Genomic DNA, 22,219 nt, shown 5'->3' with positions numbered 1-22,219 from the left:
AAGGAGGGTAGAAGGGAAATTCAAATCGCAAAAGGAGATCACACAGAACTTCCAAAAAGTCTAATCCACCCGAAGCAAGAAAACCGTTATATGACACTCTTAGGTCGAGCACTGCTTTGTACGATGTTGAAGGTAGATAATAAATTCACTAGGAATAAATTCAAATCTCGGAAGAGATGAACTGTCTAAAGTATAATGCTAATGGCTGCTCAAAAAAAAAGTATAACTTAATGCAGAACAAAAAGAACCTAATGATTCTTTCTGGTCAAGAACGTCATTTTTTGTGCCATGGAAGCTGAAGCTCTATGCCAAACCACGGTTTTGGGCCAACGACATCTCGTATGCGAACAAACATGTTGCGCTCGATAGGGATCACGTGAACAAATATAATGATACTTTTAATTTGTTTAATTTGTTTCAATGAAAAAATGATAATTCATAATATTTGATGACGCGGGTTATTATATCTTGATTTGAGTTGAATATTTTATGTGCATAATGTAAGTGTAACTTTTTTTTTTCCCTCCATCATTTAAACTTGCTAGAATTTAAGCCAAATTAGAAATTTCGTTAACTTGAATTAATAGAAAGACTTTGTGGATATATACAAAACCTTCAACCATAGGAGAGGGTTTGAGCCAGTCTCACTCTCCTCTCCCTCTTTTGTGGATTTTGTTTGTGTTTTATTGTTCTTATATTATTTTTTTATTCTCTTTTGATTTAGATTTGATAACTCTCTTCTCCTCGTCCAGTTTTAAATATGAGAGTTTGAACTATTCCGATTTAATTCTATATATGGGAGCTATCCTCTCTCGATCTAGATTTGGAAATTTAATCAATATGCTTTTGGGGATTCGATATCCCTTTATTTTCTCTATGTATTGCTCTACCTTTAGTTTCAAGGTAATTGTAAGAGCTATGGCGTCTCGCTAAATCATGAAGATTTACTCTTTCACATGGTGAATCTATGTTTGTTTACCTTGTTTTTGTTGTCTCCATATAGCAATAAAGCAGAGAAAAATGCTGTAGTTATTATATGTGCTTCTCATTGACAAAAATACAAGACCCAATGATTAGCTACTCATTAATTTACTTGACTGATATGTATTCATGGAATGAATGTGTGTTAACCATATTAGTGTTCCGTTGATCCTCCTTACTTTTTGACTTTGGTTTTGTTTTGTAGTATTATGGGCTTTGCTCTATTTTGATTTGTTTTGTCATGAAGTTTATGTATTTCTCATATGTCCTTTGTAGCAACGAGTATAATTTTCTTTCAACATAAAATAAAATTAATGAAATGATGACATTTGATATTTTCATGGGATAATTGTCTGAAATGTCTTAAACCTATTATATGATGGTTAATTTTATTGGAAACCTTTCAATTGTATCAATGTAGTCATAAATTTTCAATCTAGTATTAAATATTTTAGCTACGTCAAGTTAATCCTAAAACTTTTGAAATTTTGTCAATTTAGTTATAAACCTATAAAATGGATAATTGGTCGAAGGGATTACATTGACAAATAATCAAAGATTTTATGATTAAATTGGCAAATCATGAAAGGATTTATAACTGAATTAATAAAATTGAAAGGTTTATGACTGAATTGACAACTGTCTAATAAGTTTAAGACTTTTTGCATAATTTTTCCACATTTCCATATATTACTAAATTGAATATTTACCGCAAGTTTAGAGATCATATTAAATAATTTAAAAGTTTAAACATGACATTGCGTATTATGTTAAAATTTAAGGACCACGTTAAATAAATTAAAAGTTAAAAAGAACGTTATGCACATTGTCCAAAACCCAAGAACCGTTTTCATAATTATCCATTTTCTTAAAGTCACCGCTTACTCACTAATTTCGAGACAATTTCTCAATCTCTATTGACGGATTGAGATGGGCCGGGCTTGTTCTCAGGAAAGGCCTTGAAGTGGGATTTGCTGTAAAAAATTATTTTCCATTTACATGTAACGTGTTCAAGCGAAGTTAAAAGCGCTTAACAAATTAGGAAAAATTACTAAAAGTCCCACCAATTTCTGTTGTCGGGTTTGTTGGGCTACCTATACGAAAGAGGCTTTTATTATTTCCTTTTTTATTAAGTGGAAAAGTGCTTGTTTGTTGCGTTAAAGGCCCTTCGAAACCTCACATTTCAATTTTTTCACCATCAAGAATATAACATTTTGATATGGAAAAATTAGGGAAATTTTGGGGCGACCTTTAAAACTAATCTCTACTTCATACGATGTGAACTTTCAATTTTGATCTCCAATCTAAATTTGCTATCACACGCCACATCTATAATTAACACTATCTCTTTGAAGTAGTTAAGGAGTGATATTGACTTTTATCATTTTAGGTTTTTTCTTACAATTTAAAGATATTGATTACACTGTGCAGAAACTATTGCAGGTTGCGGGAAAGTAGGAAGTGAAGAAAGAGGAAATTATTATATTGAGAGAAAATTGAATAAAATTATGCATTGGTCAGTTCTAAGTTGTTGACCCCAAAAATAAAGAAAACGAAGAATAAGCTATTTCCTGACTTGTATTGAGTAATCAACCGCCTTATTTGATGACTACATACCGTTTTTTGCTTCATGTGCATGTAGTGCGTGCATTGCATTTTTTTTTGTATATGTATATTTTAAGATTTCTGGGTTTTAATATACAAAATATCACACTTCTAATTTTAGAAGATAACAAAAAAAGTCAATAATAATAAGTTTTGTTATTGTTACCGTAATTCTTCTTTTGTGTGGTTTTTTTTTTTTTTAAAGAAGAAACACAATCCTGCAGTTTCCATAAAAACGGCATGTAGGTATCTATCTTTACTAGCATGATATTCAATAGGACTCCTCCCTTTGAAGGTAGTGCATTAAAAACCTTACCTAATAAGTATCTAGCATTTATTTTAGGTTATTAAATGGTTTTCTCCTAAAATTCTGTCATTCAGTTTCCTTGATAAGGATTAATACCTAACATGCAAAATTCGAGGGGGCATTGATAAATAAGTCACATGAGTAAATTAATTTGGTGAAAGAATAGGACTATCATGGAATCAAATATGCAGCAACCCTTAATTGTCCTTGTAAACATGTAAAATTGGACTATCTTCCACTCATGTAAAATGGGAAATTTTTATTAAAAAGAAACAAAGGAAAGGGAGTGCCTAAAAGGAAGATTTTCATTTTCCATATTAGTCGAAATTTCACAATCAATTCAAAGGATTGAAAGAGTCGACATATCACATATTATCAAGTCATCTTTGATGGTAAGGAGAAGAAAATTATCTTTCTTTTAACTTTTACCTCTCTCTCTTTTCATTTTTTATTTATTTTCCCCCAATTAATGAACCATGTAAAATACGAGCAGTGACAAAACTAAAACCTCGAAAGGAAAAAATAAACAAGAACTCTTCAATTTTTTTTGGACGAAAAAACTCTTCAATTTGGCCGGCAGGTTATTAGACAGAAAGAGAGAAAACAAACAGAAAAATTTAATCCCGCAATTTTTTACGTCAAGGAAAAATGAATAAAAAGAAGAAGAAAAAGTCCATCTATTTTTGCTGCTCTGGGAAGTCGCAGTGGTTTTTTTCTTTTGGTAAGGTGCATTGGTTATTACCTTAATTTCCTCTAAAGTCGCAGCATTTTCACTCTATTTAAGGACATGGATGTCTGAACTCCGACCTTCACGTCTCTCTTGAAATCTGAAGAGAGAGAGAGAGAGAGAGAGAGAGAGAACAGAGAGCGAGAGAGAGAGAGAGAGAAAGAAGAAAAGAAGACGAGATCTGATCATTCTCAGCTCAGGTACTTTGCCTAAACTGGGAATTTTCGTGGACCCTTTTCAAAAGGGGCTGTTTTTCGATTCTCCATCTACTTCCTGTCAATCATTTCCTGGTTTTTTTGGGTGCCTTCTGGGTCTAGATTCTCCACCAACTGCTCAAAGATTCAGATTTTCTCCTGGGTATTTAATTGCTGCCTTCTTGAGAAGATTCGTGATTTCAAGATTGATTTTTTTTCCCTGCTGCTGCCTCTTCTGGATTTCAATTTGCATGGGCAGCGACTTTCGGCCCGGATTGTGTTTTGACGGTTCTGATGCTTGAGAACGTGTTTTTCGCCATTAGTTTCCTCTGTCCTGTCTGATTTTGACTGATCGAAATGCTGGATGAAGGCGCATATGGGGCCAATTCTCAAATCCATAGCTAATCTACCTATGTGTCGCTCTTTATGCATGTTGTAAAAACCTGCCAGGAGATTGCATCTGGAACTTCGATGCAATGATCTGATCATTGCTCATATGAAACTAATTTTCCCTTGGTTAATCTGGGTTCTTTTTCTCATTCAGTACAAGGAGGAAAAGAAAAATGGCTATGAGATTGGGGATTTGAGATGGCCCCGGCACCCATGGAGACTCCGTATGAGAAGGATAATGGGCAATTTGATAAGGGCACAAAGCTCGGTGAGGCCGTGACGTTCGGCTCGCACGAGGAGAAGCCCATTTTGGGGGAAGGTAACCAGGTTTCGGAAGTGAATTTTCCGAAGGATGCTGTCGATGAATGGCCCGCGCCTAAACGGATCCACACTTTCTATATCATGAAGTTTCGCTCTTATGAGGACCCATCCATCAAAGTCAAAATCGAGCAGGCTGATAAAGAGATTCAGCGGAGGAATCAGGCCAAGTTCCAGATCACTGACGCATTGAGGGAGAAGAGGGTAATCAGAAAATTTGTGCATTTTGTTTTGATAAATACACGTTTGTTTAGCTATGACTCTCTTTACCATGAGTTTGATGATAAAAATACGCTATATTTGTTTTTGGCCATTAAACTAATCTTGATTTGATGTGTTCTCAATTCTTTTTGAGAATATGAGAGGTCGATTTCATTCTTCGGTTAATACTCTTTATGCAAGCGAAACTCTCACCGCTAATTTCACTCTTAGCAGTAAGTGTCTATTCACGAAATGTATACAGATTTCTGTTTTTCTGTATATCAAATTACTGTTGTTATGCAACATCAGTTTTCCATTATTAGGCCACCACTTAGTTTTTGCTTTCCGTGCCATGTGTCTCTTTTATTAGTTGATATTTCCACTAATTTCCTGCACTTGTTTGATTGTGGAGGAAAGTGAAAGTACTGTGCTGAGGTACCATAATAGAAGATGAAATAGATGCTGTGTGAATGCATTTGGTTGCAGTCATTTGATATTTGTTTCCACTATGCAGTCAGAGAGGTCAGACCTGATTGCTCAATTGAGAGCTCTGGGAGGAGAATAGGACCTTTCATAGTATTCTGGACGAGAAGAAAAAGGATATGGAGCCCTGCACGAGGCACTGGGCAAGCTTCGCCATGCAAACACCGGTGGTCGAGGAAGTGGCTTGTGCTCCTCTGAGGAAGAACTTAATCAGCTTGTAGGTTTCAACTTAAGTTTTTATCCCTGCACTCTCTATAATGCTGAAGTTGATAAGTTTGTTATTTTGCTCTTTTTCTATCTGCTTAGTGAGGTTGCTTATTGCAGATCCAGAGCTTGAATTACCACATCCAGCATGAGAGTATCCCATTAACAGAGGAGAAGCAAATTCTGCGGGAGATTAAGCAGCTTGAGGGGACTCGGGAGAAAGTCATTGCAAATGCTGCAATGAAGGCAGAGGTTCAAAAAGTCAGTTGGAGAGAAAGAAGCCATTCAAGACCGAGTCAAAGTAACTCATTCGAAGTCAAAATTAATTATTCGATATGCTCTTTTGAAGCTTTCCATTCATTATTAGATGCAGACATTGTGCACTGTTAAGTGATGCACACTAATAATCTGTGATATCATGTGGATCCAGCTAATAGGTGCTGGTCTGGACGAGGTTCGGAAAGATCAGCAGGCGGTTAAGGCAAAAATTAAGGTTCTTAAGGAAGAGCTGGAGGCAATAGATGCGGAAATCAAGTCTTTGCAAGATGAGTTGTCAACTGTTATCCAGAAGAAGGATAAGGCATACGAAACTATCTTTAAAATGAGGAGAAAGCGTGATGAAGTGGTACAGTTTTTTTCCCTTCATTCCTTTTGCGGCATTGAGTTATTCTGGTTGCAGAATCATAAAAAGCAGTGCGTTATATATGTCTCTTCTGGGGTGAAGTTACCAATAAATGAAAAATTTGAAAGCTGGTTATGCTGAAAATTCACTCATGGAGGCTGGGAAACTAAAAGGTTTTACAAGGCTTACTCTTTAAGCTAAGCTCTAGATCGTCAATCTTGCAATCTACTGTTGATAGACATTGTAGTGGCATTTGCATAAATGCAGCTCTCTAATTTGCCTCTAAATGTGTATTTGCTGAAGGCATGTTATCCAGGTTACTCAGCATTATCTTGGAATTTATTTCTAAGGAATGCAGCATTATCTCAGAATACTTCTTTATCAGTGCTGCTTGTTCGTCATTTTCCTGCCAGCTTTTACATTGCTGTGAAATACTTGTTGAGTGAGGAAGACTCTAATAAATTTGTTATTTAATGTACTCAAATTGGTAGATATTGTTTGCCTGTATTGGTAGGAGATGAAGATACCGATATTAGTTAAATATGGTGTTTTGTCAGATAAAGTAAGGCTGCGATTGTCAGTGAATAGTACTGCAATTGTAATGGTAAGGTGCAGGTTGTGACCTCTTCTGCATAGTAAACTCAGGAGAGCTTGACATTACCATAGTTTACCTAATCACTTGACAATATGGCGGCTCTGAATATGCATCCTGCTTTTACCTTGTGCATGTCGGTCAGTTCTTTCTACACAACTGATCTTTAAGGGGAAAAAGGGTAGTAAAATGTAGCCTTGGATTTGGCAGATCTATCAGTGAGCCAAAAATCAGGCCAGAAATTGTTATATAATGTATTCTTACTTAGTTAAAGTGTACAACTTACATACATTTACTGCTCTTTTCCAGAATGCCAATTTTTACCGTAATCGTACCCTCTTGAACCAAGTCAAAGAGCTTGCAGCGAGGAGAGATGTCAGAGCTATTGAAGAAATAACTCATTCTGAGGTCTGTTAGTTTGGCTGCTGATGCTATTAGAAAGTCAAAGAGATAATTGCTGTTCTATGTAAGCATATCTTACTTCTTTGCTTTTATCATTTTGTTGTTTAGGTTGAGGGGTTCTTTGCTCTCTGGAACGGTCCCAGAAGTTTCAGGGAGGATTATGAGAAAAGAATCGCATCATCTCTGGATTTTAGACAGATGAGTAAAGATGGACGAACAAAGTCCCCTGACGAGAAGCCAGTGGCTGCAGTGGGAGATTCAGTATCCTCGGAAACAGAGACGGTAGTCAAGACCAGTGCAAAAAAGGCAGCAAAGGAGGATCCCAAGTCAACGGTGCAGCACAATACTGCTCCTGTGCAAAAGGTCCAGAAAGACACTGTTTCAAAGCCCAGAAAGAGACTGTTACGAAAGCCCAGAAAGAGACTGTTACAAAAGCCCAGATAGAGACTGTTACTAAAGTAAAGGATATTGAAACCACACCCGAGCATCATGAACTAGCTGAGAAGGAGAATGCTGATGCACAGAAACCTCCAAAGGCCACGCCACCGGTGGTTACTGAGGTCGATCCTGTGAAGCTGAAAGAGATGAAAAGAGGAGGAGATTGCTAAAGCTAAGCAGGCTATGGAGAGGAAGAAGAAGCTGGCGGAGAAAAATGCTGCCAAAGCAGCTATTAAAGCACAAAAGGAAGCTGAAAAGAAACTCAAGGAAACTATTGACTTCCTCTGCTCTGATATATTACTGCAGATATTACTTAGAGGTTAGGATTGACTGGTTTTTTTTTGGGTATGTTCAGGAACGGGAAAGGAAGGCAAGGAAGAAAGCTGCTGCATCTACTCCCGCTACTGATTCGGATGAAGCGGCTCAATTACCTGAAGAATCTGTAGAAAATGAGAAGGTGGATTCAGGTGTCGAGGCTGTTCTTCCTGCGAAGGAGAAGCCCATCAAGGAGAATCCGGTCAGAAACAGGATCCGTCCAAAAGGTGGTGCAGAATCGCTCCCGAAGGCAATACTCAAGAGGAAGAAGTCGAGCAACTATTGGATTTATGTTGCTCCGGTTGCTCTCGCAGTTGTTCTATTGCTACTAGTGTTAGGATACTACTATACTTACTGAAGTAGCGATACCGCTAGCAAGTATAGTGATGGACATCCGGTTTCATAGATCTGTAGTAGCAACTTTGAGGTAATTTTGTTTGTCCCCCTGGGGGATCGACTAGAATGTCATAACCGCCGAGCGACTCAGTCTCTTCAAATTTTGACTATAGTGGACTATACCCGTTTCTGTGAAATCGCTCCCCGTTTTCAGGCAACTTTTAGTTGTTGAAGACCATGTTGTATGTACCTTTTGTTGACATTTTGCTGGTGATTTGGTAGTGCAAGTACTGGACTGCCTGTGAATTTCCTTACGTTTTGTGGGTTGCAGTCTTGTTTTGAACGTGTCCCCCCACAGGGCGATGAGTTCTCAGCTTCTTTGCGTGCATGATTGTGATTCATGACGGTGCCTTCTCTGTGGTTTGCAATTGGGCGTTCTTTTTTGTATATCCGTTTTGAGGAGGGATACTTAGGCTCCCCTGGTACAGAGATACGCATTTTCGTCAGGTGGGGGGCAACCCCAGGTTCCTCCGCTTCCGTGGGTGAGTGTGTAACTAAGTTTTCTCCCTGTTTGGAGAGATGAGATGATGGAGTGCACCCGGTATCCCACTTCAGAGCAATTAGTTTGGCAGGGACTGGGTAATATCTGCAGCGCCCAAGTTTTCCAACCCCATTTGAAGTCCCCATCAAACCTCATGTCTTACTTTCTGAATATATGGTAACCATGAATTTTCACTAATTAAAGAGGACAATAAAATATTAGTTACGACCAAGGAAATGATGATCCCGTTAGCTACACTTTAGTACTGCTTCCTACCCACAAACAGATGGACAAGTTGAGGGAGCTACACAAACATTAGAGGATATGCTAATAGCTTATTTAATGGTTTTCTAGGTAGTTGGCATGCTTAACTACCACTTGCAGAGTTTACCTACAATATTGGGATCAAGCCTTTTTATTTGGAGTAAGCTCCTTCACCAGCTTTTGTAGCAGTAGGTAATTCCCCTTTAGCCAGTAGGACAAATGCCGACGCAGATTCGTTTTCAGATTCAAGATAGGGCACGCCCATGGACCAGGCATGGCGGGATAAAGCAACAAGCAGCAAGGGATTGGCTCCTGTCCTTCCTTCGATGGAGGCTGATTCTTCTAGACGCCTATGGCCCTATGCACAAGAAGAAGAGAACTATAAGCTGCATGTCTATATAAGTAAATCTCTTCATCGTCATCTATTAGAAAAAAATGGAAAAAAAGAGCATTGTGGTAAGTAATTCACAATTATGGGGAAAATTATCCAAAAATTTCTAAACTTATTATACTTTTGCCAATTTAGTCCTAAACCTTTTAACTTTGTCAATTAAGTTCTAAACCTTTTCACTTCTTGTCGATTCAGTAAATTAGTCAGAAAATGTTGATGTGGACGTCGATGGTGCCACGTAGGACCTCACGACACTAATATGGACAATTTTTAATAATATTTTAATATTTTTAGAATTTTATTATTTTTTCCTTCTTTTTTTGGTTTTTGGTTGGCCTTTTCCGTGGTGTCGCCATCGGCCATAGTCGGCCGACCGGCTCGCCCGCCATAGGTGAGGCCCCGGTCGGGCGAGGGGAGCGTTCGCTCAGCACCCGCCCAAAGAAGGGCTGCTTGGGCGAGGCTGACCCTCCCCAAGCCAGGGCGGCCTCGCGAGGGTCGGCCGAGCGAGGCTGCCCTGCCCCCGTGAGGCCGACCGCCAAATTTGGCGAGGGGAGCCCTTGCGAGGCTCGCTCTCGCCCGGCGAGCGTTAGCTTGTGGGCGGTGGCCGGCTATCACCCGCTCGGCCGGGGCGAGGCCGACACTTGCTTGGGCAAGGACAAGCCTCGATGAGGGCTCCCCCTCGCTAGGGCCGGCGACCTCGCCCGGGCGACGCTCGGCAAGGCCGCCCTACTGGGGAGGGTTGGCCTCGCCAAACGATCCTTGTCGGGTTATGCTTGGGTGAGGGCTCCCCCTCACCGGTGCCCCTCCTCACCTAGTCGGGCCTTGCCTATGGCGGTGAAGCTAACCGACCGGCTGTGGTCACCCACTGGAAAAGGCCAAGGAAAAAGCCAAAAAAAAAAGAAGAAGGAAAAAAATAGAAAAAAATTCAAAAATATTAAAATATTATTAAAAATTGTTCACGTTAGTGCCGACCAATCTACGTGGCACTGCCGATGTCCACGCCAGCATTTTCCGGCTAAAATTGGCTGGATGGACTGAATTGGCAAGAAATAGAAAGATTTAGAAATCATAAAGTTAAAATGTTTAGAATCGAATTGACAAACGTGCATAGGTTTAGGACTTTTTGGACAATTTTCCCCACAATTATGTCCCTATATAAATAAGATCTTTTGAGATATACAAAGAATTGATTAATAATGTCCATCGCGAAATTTTTCCAAAACACTCAAAGCTAGAAATTGAGAGGATTCAAGGATTGGAACTCTCACCCTAACGCGAGAGAGAGAGAGAACGAATGGCGAAAACGCCTATAAGGTAAGTTATTGTAGGAATGCTTTCAAATCAAATAAATTTAAACAAATCCACCTCATTGATTATTTGTGGAGGTTAGCCATTGCCAATTTATCGTTTTGACCTTACACGCGTATATTGAGTTATGATCAACATATCATATTTTCATATAACGTGGCCATAATGTGTATAAACAATCTTCCTAATCAACGGCAAGGATCGAATGAATTGACTGTGTGATGTAGCTAGTATAAGCACCTAGAGGGAGGGTGAATAGGTGTAAAAACAATTTCTCGAGATACCACAGCAATACTAAGCAGATGATAGAAAGGAAGTACTCTTTTGCTTAACAAAAATGAATTACGATCAAAGTAAAGTAAAGAGTAGGGAAGAGAAGATTAAACGTAAGGTTTATAGTGGTTCGGCTTATTTCAAGCCTACGTCCACTCTTCTACATTGACAGCCTATCGGCTTGATTCCACTATGAACAAAAGAGATGTTACAGCACAGTTCTCCCCTGATTCCACAGTGTAGATGTTCTATCACACTTCCTCAAGGTTTCTCACAAATATAGACTCTCTTTTGCGTACAAGTTTTCGCTCAAATGAATTGACTAAACAACAAGAAGCTTTAGACTTTGGAATTCTTCTATCGTGCACACCTCTCGAACAACTTAGAACGTCTTCCTTATATACTCCTTTATGCCATCATACCCGTTGGCACTTACCAAAGGAATTCCTCCAATCTACCTGTTGGACGAAATCAATTAGGAAGATCATTCGAGCTATTAAAGGAATATGTAGATAGCCCATCAATCCTGTTCGCCCATACAATCAGGATCTCGGTTTCCATAAGTAAAACCTTCCACGAATATTTCGCCAATCATCGAATCCTTAATCTTCGAATCAATCTCGATCAATTAAAAAGGATTTCGTTATGTCATATCCAGCCAAGAGATCTTCTCCAGTTGATAATGTCATATCCTTAATAAAACATCCAGTTCTGGATAGCCTTTCTTCAACGGATTAGAAACTGTCAATGAGGATAGACTTTGAATCTTGAGTATGGCTGTCCGGAGGTCTTCAGACTTTAAACGGAATCCGCAAGCCTTCGGACTAGACGATGGAAACATTTTTATCAGCTTCAAAACATTTCAAGAAAATTTCTTCAACAATCTCCCCTTTTTGATGGTGACAAAACTTTCCTGCAGATTTGGATAACTTTGATCTGCAAAACATTTCTTAAACAAAATTACATATCTTATAAAGATAAATGGCTAAATGAATAACACTAGAATCTGCAACCACAGAAAATAAGTTAGTCTTGAATATGATAAAGCCATCCATAAGATATCAATAGCAAATAATAGCAATCAAATCCAAATTCAAATCAAGACACAAAATTAAAGTCAAATATCAATCCTTAAACATCAATCCAAATCAAATAACCCAAACGATTAAAAATTCAAAGTTTGATTCAAATCTTGCACTTCTCCCCCTTTTGTCGGCATTAAAAGGTTGAGATGAAAATGAAATGAAGTCAAGATTGCTTGGGAACGCGGACAAGCCGGAAATCTCCCATGGACTGAACGATCCCTTCCAAAGCCTTTTCAAGTTTTCCTTGATTGTGCAACCTCCTCACCCTTAGCATTAGCTTGAATCTGAACAGAGAGGGCTTGGATCTGATCTTTCAAGGAACCTCAAGAAACTTAACTCCGCATTCTCGCAAGTTTTGAACCTCGCATCCCGTGAGCATAAATTTGACCGCGCATCTCAAGAGAATATCCATAATTCTCGCGAAAACTGGCTGAGCCACAATCGCTGCACGGCTTCCAGCACGATCTGCAGATGATGGCATATCAGAATAATCATGCAAATTTGGCGATGAAGCATCGTGTTCTTCTTCAAGAAAATGAGAGGCATGAATGTCTTCTGGGTTGGCTAGAGAGCGGCTGACTCCCTCATTATCTCCCCCTGTTTCTATGCCTTCAGGTGGAGAAGAGTGTTTTTCAGGCTCTCATTCCTCTTGATTCATTCTCTCTTCTTCTTCTTCTTCAAGTCTTTCATCCTCTACTTCTTTTTCACCAACTGCTCTTTCTTTTTCTTCTTCTTTTTCTTCCTCTTCTCTCTCTTCTTCTTTTTCTTCTTCTTCTTCTCTCTCTTCTTGTCCTTCTCTTTCCTCTCCTTCTATCTCATGATGTTCCATTGACTCTAGAACAGTACGACTTAGCTTCTTCAAAGCTATGGACGAAATGGTAAGGTCGTCATCCTCTTCATTTTCCACGATGAGAGCTCTTCTTTTCTTGGGTGGAGCAACCATGGGCTCCTTCCCTTTTCTTTTCGATGCAGAAGAGATTTGATGAGACTTTACAGGAGTCTTCTCCTTAAATTTCTCCAACGCCTTGCTTAGCTCCTTCAGACGCATCTTGGTCACCATTTTTAGCCCTACCACCATATGATCACACGATCGAGCACAAAGAATTTGTGGAGGCTGAATGTTCAGATGTCTGAATAATTTCGTCAAAAGACTTGGGTAAGGAAGTTGACCTCTGTCTTTTACCACTGTTCTATACATGTGGAACATAATAGTGTGAGGAAGAGAAAACTTTTTCCCAGTGAGAATGGCATATATCAGCTTTGTCTCTGAACTTGAAACATCAGTTTTGGAAGTTGATTTCAGTCCGAGCCAATTGATCACAATCTTGTGAAGAAGAATATTGAACGTATTCATCCTTAGGTAGGAAATCTTTTCCTCTGTTCTCCTATCCTTAACAAGTTCCAGTGTAGCACAAGCAATAGAAACTTTGATCGGTTGATATCTTCCTCTCTCAACCCCTAACACATCTGCCATCATATTCATATCCACTACAAAATCTTGATCTTTGACACTGAAAGAGAATCTATTCGCATCTAGGAAACTAAGATTCGAATAGAAATAGGTAGTTAATTCAGCATAAGCTTCTGTGGTGTCAGAACAGAACTGCTCAAGTTGAAGAAAACTAAATTTTTCCCTCAAATTTACATTCACAGCATCCAGAAAATCAAAATCCGCACTCCTAGGGTTTATTACCCCACACTTTAGCAATTTTGAGTATAGATCCTTCTGTTCCTTCGATCTAAACATCTCTCCCATTTTTCCTCGATTTTCCGCCGCAATACCCATCCTCGGTTGAAATTGGCTGTACAATTTGTCATCATCATTCCCATCTTTCGGATTAAATTCCCAATCACGAGGATCACTAGGGATATTTGCAAGGGATTCTTCAGCCACCCTTTTACGAACAATTCCCAAACTTTCCATTTTTCGCAGAAAGATATATTCATTCCCACATCCTTTGTCCTTAAGAAAATCATCGACGTAGCTCAATGGAGTACCAGTCCCTTTTAAAGCACGATAAAGCTTGTAAATAAAAGAGGGTCTTTGAACTCTTACAGGATTTGCGTTTGAGTATCCAAGAAGAGTAAAGTCTCCTCTTTTAGGATACCATAGGCCGATGCTTGAAGTTGAAGTTATGTATTTGATAATACGCTTTTCAGCATTTAAATGAGATTCTTTAGGGTCTGCTTGAAATCTGGTATAAATGCAAACACTAAACAAAATATCAGGTCTAGAGCAGTAAGATAAAGAAGCGAGCCAATGATACTCCCGTATAGTTTCTGGTCGACTTTCTTTCCTCCTTCATCTTTGTCTATCTTCAAGGAACTTGATATTGGAATGTTAGCCTTTTTGCAATTGTTCAGTCCAAACTTTTTGACAAGATCATTAGCATATTTTTCTTGATGAATAAAGGTTCCTTCCTTCAGTTGTTTCACTTGAAACCCGAGAAAGAAGGTTAACTCACCCATCATGCTCATTTCAAATTCATCCCGCATAGTCTTAGAGAATTTCTTGCACTGAGACTTTCATTAGGAGATCCAAATATAATATCATCGACATATATTTGAACTAGCACAAAACTTTTGCTTTCTTTTTTTGATAAACAGAGTAGTGTCTACTTTACCTTTCACAAAACCATTTTGAATTAAAAACTTACTCAGCCTGTCGTACCAAGCTCGAGGTGCTTGTTTTAAGCCATATAAGGCTTTTTTGAGTCCGAATACGAGTCTCGGTTTCCTTGGGTCTTCAAACCTGTGTGGTTGTTCCACATAGACTTCCTCATGGATGAATCCATTTAGGAAAGCACTTTTGACGTCCATTTGGAATAACCTGAAATTTTTATGACAAGCAAATGCAAGTAATAAACGAATTGCTTCTAACCTTGCTACTGGTGCGTAAGTCTCGTTATAGTCTATCCCTTCTTCTTGCGTGTATCCCTTGGCCACGAGTCTTGCTTTGTTTCTTATGACCTTGCCTTTCTCGTCCATCTTGTTTCTGAAAACCCATTTAGCTCCAATAATAGATTTACCTTTTAGTTTAGGAGTCAATTCCCATACATCATTGATACTGAATTGCCTGAGCTCTTCTTGCATGGGTTCAATCCAGCTTTCATCAGATAAAGCTTCATCTATGCTTTTGGGTTCTATTTTAGAAATAAGAGCCACAGCACTAGACTCTTCGCGCCTTTTGGATCTTGTGCGAATTCCTTCATTGATGTCGCCAATGATAAGATCTTTGGGATGACTGGACTTATGCTTCTAGTTGCTGGTTAATTTGTCAAATTGATGGTCACTTCCTTCACTTGAATCTTCAACAGTCACTTGCTGCTGGTCCTTCAAAGTCTGAGCCGTTTCTTGAGATTTAGACTTTGTAGAGTCCGAGCAGTTCGGAGTTCTTCAAGATGAGTCTAAATAGATTCATTTTGTATAGAATCCTGGAATTTGACATTCATTGATTCTTCCACAGTTTGAGTCTTCTTGTTGTAGACGGCTTTGTTTGTGGTTGAATATCCAAGGAAGATGCCTTCATTTGACTTTTCTTCAAACTTACCAACTCGATCATTTGTATTTTTCAATATAAAACATTTGCATCCAAACACATGAAAATATGAGACAATAGGCTTCTTTCATTTGAATAACTCATAGGGGTTTTTTCTAGAATAGGCCTTAGAAAAACTCTATTAATAATGTAACATGCTGTAGAGATTGCTTCAGCCCAAAAACGTGAAGAGATGTTGCTTTCAATTAAGAGAGTTCTAGCCATTTCTTGAAGCAATCTATTATTTCTTTCCACAACTCCAGTTTTGCTCGGGAGTATATGGAGAAGAGAACACATGCTGAAAACCAGATTCATCACAAAATTTTGTAAAATCTTGATTTTCAAATTCACCTCCATGATCTGTTCTTATACTTGAAATAACATACCCTTTTTATTTTGAACCTTTTTAGCAATTTTTTCAAAGTAAGAGAAAGTTTCAGACTTACTTGCTAGGAAATACACCCAAGTAAATCGTGAGTAGTCATCCACAATTACTAGGCAATATTTCTTACCTCCAATGCTTTGTGTTCTGGTTGGTCCAAAGAGATCCATATGCGTAGCAGCGATTACACGGTTAGTGGAAACTTGATTTATTAGTTTAAATGAATTTCTTACCTGTTTTCCCAATATGCATGGTGTACATAGATCAGGCTTTTGGTATGATAAATTTGGTAGACCACGAACAAGCTTTTTTGCTGAAATTTTGGCTATCTGCTTCATATTGATGTGTCCAAGCTTTCTATGCCATAAACTTGCTTCATCTTGTATTGAGATTAAACATTGCGATTCATCTGGTTTCACATCCAAGAGGTAGATATTTCCATGTCTTCGACCCATAAATGATTGAGTAGTGTCTTTACTGGTTCCTGAACATATTCCCTCTTGAAAGTATATTTTGAAACCGGTATCACATAGCCGATCGACACTGAAAGATTGTAGTTGAGTCCTTCAACTAAAGAAACATTGCTTATTGTGAGGTTTCCAATCTTCACAAGCCCAAATCCCACAATTTTTCCTTTGTTGTTTCCTCCAAATGAGACTTTTCCACCATTTACTTGAACAAGTTTTATGAAGCAATTTGAATCTCCTCATATGTCTTCAAAACCACTATCCGGATACCATTTGACCTTTTTCTTGATAGTGACCTCGTTTAAAAAAAAACTCAAACTTTCTTGTACCCATCTTTCTTGGGTCCATTCGTATTAGTATGATATGCGGTTTTTGCCCATACTTTCTTAATAGGTTTCCAAACCATAGGACATTCTTTTTTAAAATGATCTGCACTATTGTACTTTGAACATCTGAGAGCATTACGACCTACTGGTTTTACAAAAGACATTTTAAATTGATTTTTGTAAGCATCTCTTGTGGGTCTTTGTTTGATTCTTTCCTTCACTTTAGGAAAATCAATTAAAGGAATGGTTTCAGCAAAGAATTCCCAAACCAGATTTATTGAAATAAGGTCTTTGAATAGAAAGTATTTTTTTTCTAGTTTCTCAAATCCTATAGAAAATCTTTTGAAATATTTAAAATATCATTTTTTAAGAATGCATTTTCTTTTGAAAGATTATCTTTACTTTCTCTAAGAGAAGAAACATTCATATCTAAATATTTCACATTTTCTTTCAAAACATTTTCTTTTGTTTTAAGGCAGAATTTTCCTTTTGAGTTCGGAAATCTTTTTGAGAGAAGTCTTAAGACTAAAACACAACTCATCAATGTATTTAGAAACTTTAATAGGGATTTTGAAGTTACTCACCTCAAATTCACTGTCTGAATTTGAATTTATCTCGGAGTTTGAATCAATCCGATTGTGCCATTAGACATATGTTGGCATAATCATCATCACTTTCTTCACATTCCGTATCACTCCGTGTTTTTCGCTTAAGAGCATTTCGATACTTTTCAGCTTTTCCTTTCTTCTTCCTTATAAGAGGACAGTTGAGTCTCGATGTGTCCATTTTTCTTACATTCAAAGGACTACATCTTTGTTTGATTCATCATCCTCAACAAACTTAGTCTGTTGCTTTTGAAAACTTTGTTTCCTTGGATTGAATCTTCTTCATTTTCTGTTCAGCTTTTTGAATCTTCTTATCATGAGAGCAAGCTTCTCATCGTCTTCAGAATCTGCAACATCATAATCATCATTGGATTTTAATGCAATGGATTTCTTACCTTTAGGGTCTTCATCTTCATTGATTCGTTCCATTTCATAAGACTGAAGAGTTCCAACCAACTCATCAATAGATAGTAGCATGATTCTTTGGGTCTCTCTGATTGAGATCTTTATGTGATTTCAATCCTTGGAGAGTCCACAGATAGAGTTTGTTTACCTTTATGGGATCGAAATTGGTTGACCTTGATTTTCAAGACCATTCATAATATCTGTAAAACGACTAAACATGTTAGTTATAGATTCTCCCGATTTCATTCTGAAGGCTTCGTATTGACCGATGAGAATGTTGATTCTGGTCTCTTTCACTCGATCGGTTCCTTCATAGGTAATATGTAATCTATCCAAGACTTCTTTAGCTGTAACACAAGAAGATATTCTTGTATATTCAAAAGAGGTGATAAAGCACAATATAAAGAATAAATTGCTTTTGCATCAAGAGCTTGTCTCTTGATTATCTCTTCCTGAGTCATTTCACTAGACTCCACAGTATCTTTTCCTCTTTCTGAGATAGGTGCAGCTTTAGGAGTGATTCATTTTTCTACAACATCCCATTCCAGAGGATCCTTTGATCTTAGAAACGCCTTCATTTTGTTTTTCCATATGTTGTAATCATTTCCATCAAAGTAAGGTGGTTTGGTGTTGCTTTGCCCTTCTACTAGCCCTGGAGCCAACATACTAGCCATGGATCTTTAACTCTGAAGTAAAACACTTCAAATAAAGTGAGTATATAGGCTTTGATACCAATTGATGTAGCTAGTATAAGCACTTAGAGGGGGGTGAATAGGTGTAAAAACAATTTCTCGAGATACCACAGCAATACTAAGCAGATGATAGAAAGGAAGTACTCTTTTGCTTAACCAAAATGAATTACGATCAAAGTAAAGTAAAGAGTAGGGAAGAGAAGATTAAACACAAGGTTTATAGTGGTTCGGCTTATTTCAAGCCTACGTCCACTTTTCCGCACTAACAGCCTATCGGCTGGATTCCACTATGAACAAAAGAGATGTTACAGCACAATTCTTCCTTGATTCCACAGTGTAGATGTTCTATCACACTTCCTCAAGGTTTTTCACAAATAAAGACTCTCTTTTGCGAACAAGTTTTCGCTTAAATGAATTGACTAAACAACAAGAAGCTTCAGACTTTGGAATTCTTCTATCTTGCACACCTCTCGAATAACTTAGAACGTCTTCCTTATATACTCATTTATGCCATCATACCCGTTGACACTTACCAAAGGAATTCCTCCAATCTACCCGTTGGACGGAATCAATTAGGAAGATCATTTGAGCTATTAAAGGAATATGTCGATAGCCCATCAATCATGTTCGCCCATACAATCAGGATCTCGATTTCCATATGTAGAACCTTCCACGAATATTTCGCCAATCATCGGATCCTTAATCTTTGAATCAATCTCGATCAATTAAAAAGGATTATGTTATGTCATATCCAGCCAAGAGATCTTCTCCCGTTGATAAGGTCATATCCTTAATAAAACATCCAATTCTGAATAGCCTTTTTTCAACGGATTAGAAACTGTCAATGAGGATAAACTTTGAATCTTGAGTCTGGCTGTCCGGAGGTTTTCAGACTTTAAACAGCAGAATCTGCAAGCCTTCAAACTAGACTGATGGAAACGTTTTGTCAGCTTCAAAACATTTCAAGAAGATTTCTCCAACACTGTGTACTTGACCATGATATCCAAAGGAGTCATAAGTCAGGCCATATGAAATGAATTGACTATGTTCTTCGATTTGTCAAGCTTATGGGGTACCTAATAATGATTTGTCCTCTTTCCCCTTACCATTGCAATTTCCTTTTGTAATTCTGCCATCTGCAAGTAGTGAGGATAGCATAAAAGAAAAGAGAAAGGAGAATCTAACGGGCCCAGGCCGCATTCAGATCATCAAGTTCCCCACCCAATGTATTTCAATTAACCTCTATATTGTGTGAAATATGTGCCCTCAGCAGCAAAAATCCTCATACTTCAAAAGTGAAGACACTGAGCAGGTAAATGCTACAAGTCATTGTGATTTCCTTGATATCAACATCTACATTGCAGTGAAACAGCAAGGAGCTGTGCACTTCCGGTAATACGCTTGCCGCAATTATCCTGTAAATCCAGAGAGATATATCAGAGACTTAACACGATACTTGAATTCAATAAAGCCAATCAATGAGTGACCATTTAAATCATAGAAGCTGTGCCTGACCTACAAAATCATAGAAGGTGCTTGAATGAACTCAATAAAGCCAATAAACATGGATCACAAAGAGCTCTCCTAAAATCAAATGGAACTACACGTTCTGAAGCCAATCAGCGGGAGACAAGGCACATAAAGCGAGAGTCCCAAGGAACTCTTCATCGGACTAGTTCGAATCTCATCGAATTGACCATTAAAAACTTTGCATGCTCGTGAATTATCTCTGTTCCCCATTGGGCATTCACGATTTGGATGGGCGAATGTGAGATTGCGAGGAATGAAGGTGTCAGGCGGAATGGGAGAGTCAATTACGGTTGATTTGACGAAAGAGAGACTCGGCTCGAGAGAAATGGCAAGAAGTGATCGAATTTGGGCCAAACATTGAGAGCAATTTCTGCAGGATCTCACTTAAGGTTCATCTGGTGATTTGGGCGAGATCGAAGGTATTTGAGGCAAGAAGGAAGCAATGCAACGTTGTTTGGGAGTTTCGAGTGGGGATTATTGATTTTTGAGCAGTTCCATCCAAGAATTGGGAATCGAATCATAGGACCGCCTTTCAATTTCTGGAATTGGAAATCAAACTGAAGCCCCCTGAAACTGGACCGGACTGGTCCCTTCATGGGTGGCCAATGGAACCGGTCCCATGTTTTTTTTTTTTTTAATTCTTATATTGCAATCAATTTAGGTATTTTCACTTTCGCTTTAGGGGCAATCCAAATGCTTGTTCACGGGAACTCTCTGAACCTAGGGGCTTTTTGCTGGTTTTCTTCCTGGGGCAAAATATTCGAAATGGTGTACAAAGAACAGCTTAAGAAAAAATAAAAAAAAGAGCATTTACTTCGATGTGACACGAGGCAGAGAGTGAGAGTCGAGGGGCCAAAAGCAGAGCAAGAGAGGAAGGTGAGAGTTGAGCAGGAGAGCGAGACCGCGAGAGGGAGGAGGCCAAAGCGACTCAGGCAAGAGTGGAGCGAGAGAGTGAGACCGCGAGAGGGAGGCGAGTCGGTACACTCGAGCTGGAGGGTGGTGAGCGAGAGAGAGAGAGAGAGACAGAGACAGAGAGAGACAGAGAGAGAGATAGATTAGGGTTGTTTGTTTAGATTTGTGAACGGGAGCGACTCGGGCGAGTAGCGCATGCGAGAGAGTACTTGAGGGTTGAGGGGATTTTTTTTTTTTGGGTAGTTTTTACAGATTTTCAAGAATATAACAAAAAAATAATCGGTCTAATCCGAGTGGTCCAAGTGGGCAATTCCATACATGAAACCTGAAATGACACAAAAAATCACAAGTTTCAATTTTTTTGAAATTAGAAACTGGACCAATATCCCTTAGAATCACCCAGAACCAGCCGATTTGATATGGTCCGTATAATTCCTTTTGCTCGCCACTAGTTTCACATTGAAATGACGTTGTTTTCAATGGCTGACATGGGATTTCAACTATCAACTATGCAACCCGAGATCTTGATTATCGGCTACGCAACGTAAGATGGCTAACTATATATTTACATAAAAAAATTTTGACTTAAATTTATTAGGACTATATTAAAAAGTTATCAAAATGTGTAAAATTAAACTAATCAGAAATTTGAAACTGAATTAATAGTTGCATAATTCATTTAAGAAATTTTAGATAATTTTCCCGACCTTGTAGATGCTCCGATAAACTATCAATCTTGGGTCATCTTTAAGTGTGATCACTCAAGCCAAGTCAAGGTCCATCTTTTACTGCGTGCCGAGTGGTAGGCAATATATAGTGATCCCTAAATATGAAATGTACGTGGGACACAAGGATTTCGAAGATACGGAGGAGATCTTTTGCAACCATTAAAAGCTACAAATAGGGCCAAAAAAAAAATGAAACGCCACGTTCAATGGAGACAAAACAGGAAGAGCGCCAAACATGAAATTCATTTTTAGCTTAGTCAGAAAAAACTGTGCCAATACAATTTTTTGGGATGTTCATTGAGTCCAAGGATATAAGTTTTCTCTAATATTGTTGGGGAGCACTGGACAACAATTCACTAAGGACTAATCCAATCCAAAATTAATTTTCCCCCAAAACTATACCGACCAAAATCAACTTAACCTCAATAATAACCGACAATGTATTCTAGCAATACGACCTCATAATATGTAAATATAATGTCGAAATGTTAAGGAGATAAACCAATAATAACATCAAGATTTTATGTGGAAAACTCAATATGGGAAAAATTACTGGTCACAAAAAACTTCTATTAATCACTAAAATTACTAGGATACACACAAAATAAGTTTTTCTCTAATTACACATCAGAGGCTTAACATCAATAATACAACAGT

The 22,219-nt window shown here is 38.3% G+C and overlaps 2 protein-coding genes across 2 annotated transcripts; both read left to right on the top strand.

Annotated features, from left to right (window-relative positions):
- The first annotated feature begins 3,715 nt into the window (after positions 1-3,715).
- On the top strand, positions 3,716-7,709 carry LOC104450127 (proton pump-interactor 1). The gene is given in 10 exon segments (XM_039300821.1): positions 3,716-3,820; positions 4,359-4,726; positions 5,238-5,275; positions 5,277-5,332; positions 5,335-5,423; positions 5,531-5,668; positions 5,670-5,711; positions 5,841-6,035; positions 6,934-7,032; positions 7,135-7,709. Coding segments are annotated over 9 exon segments (1,317 nt in total). The 5' UTR covers positions 3,716-3,820; positions 4,359-4,402; the 3' UTR covers positions 7,471-7,709.
- LOC120287669 (proton pump-interactor 1-like) lies at positions 7,479-8,421 on the top strand. The gene is made up of 2 exons (XM_039300822.1): positions 7,479-7,731; positions 7,820-8,421. The coding sequence occupies exons 1-2, from the start codon at positions 7,648-7,650 to the stop codon at positions 8,135-8,137; spliced, it is 402 nt and encodes a 133-aa protein (XP_039156756.1). The 5' UTR covers positions 7,479-7,647; the 3' UTR covers positions 8,138-8,421.
- Positions 8,422-22,219: the final 13,798 nt, after the last annotated feature.

The sequence above is a fragment of the Eucalyptus grandis genome, chromosome 8, assembly GCF_016545825.1.
Source record: "Eucalyptus grandis isolate ANBG69807.140 chromosome 8, ASM1654582v1, whole genome shotgun sequence".
NCBI classification, from domain to species: domain Eukaryota; kingdom Viridiplantae; phylum Streptophyta; class Magnoliopsida; order Myrtales; family Myrtaceae; genus Eucalyptus; species Eucalyptus grandis.
The sequence above is the reverse complement of the archived record's forward strand: the minus strand, read 5'-3'. Positions and strand labels throughout refer to the sequence as shown.

Excerpts from the sequence above, each read along its gene's own strand:
- LOC120287669 (XM_039300822.1), top strand. The coding sequence starts at position 7,648 with ATGGAGAGGAAGAAGAAGCTGGCGGAGAAAAATGCTGCCAAAGCAGCT. Across the intron at positions 7,732-7,819 it reads AAGCTGAAAAGAAACTCAAG|GAACGGGAAAGGAAGGCAAG; the intron begins GAAACTATTGAC and ends GGGTATGTTCAG.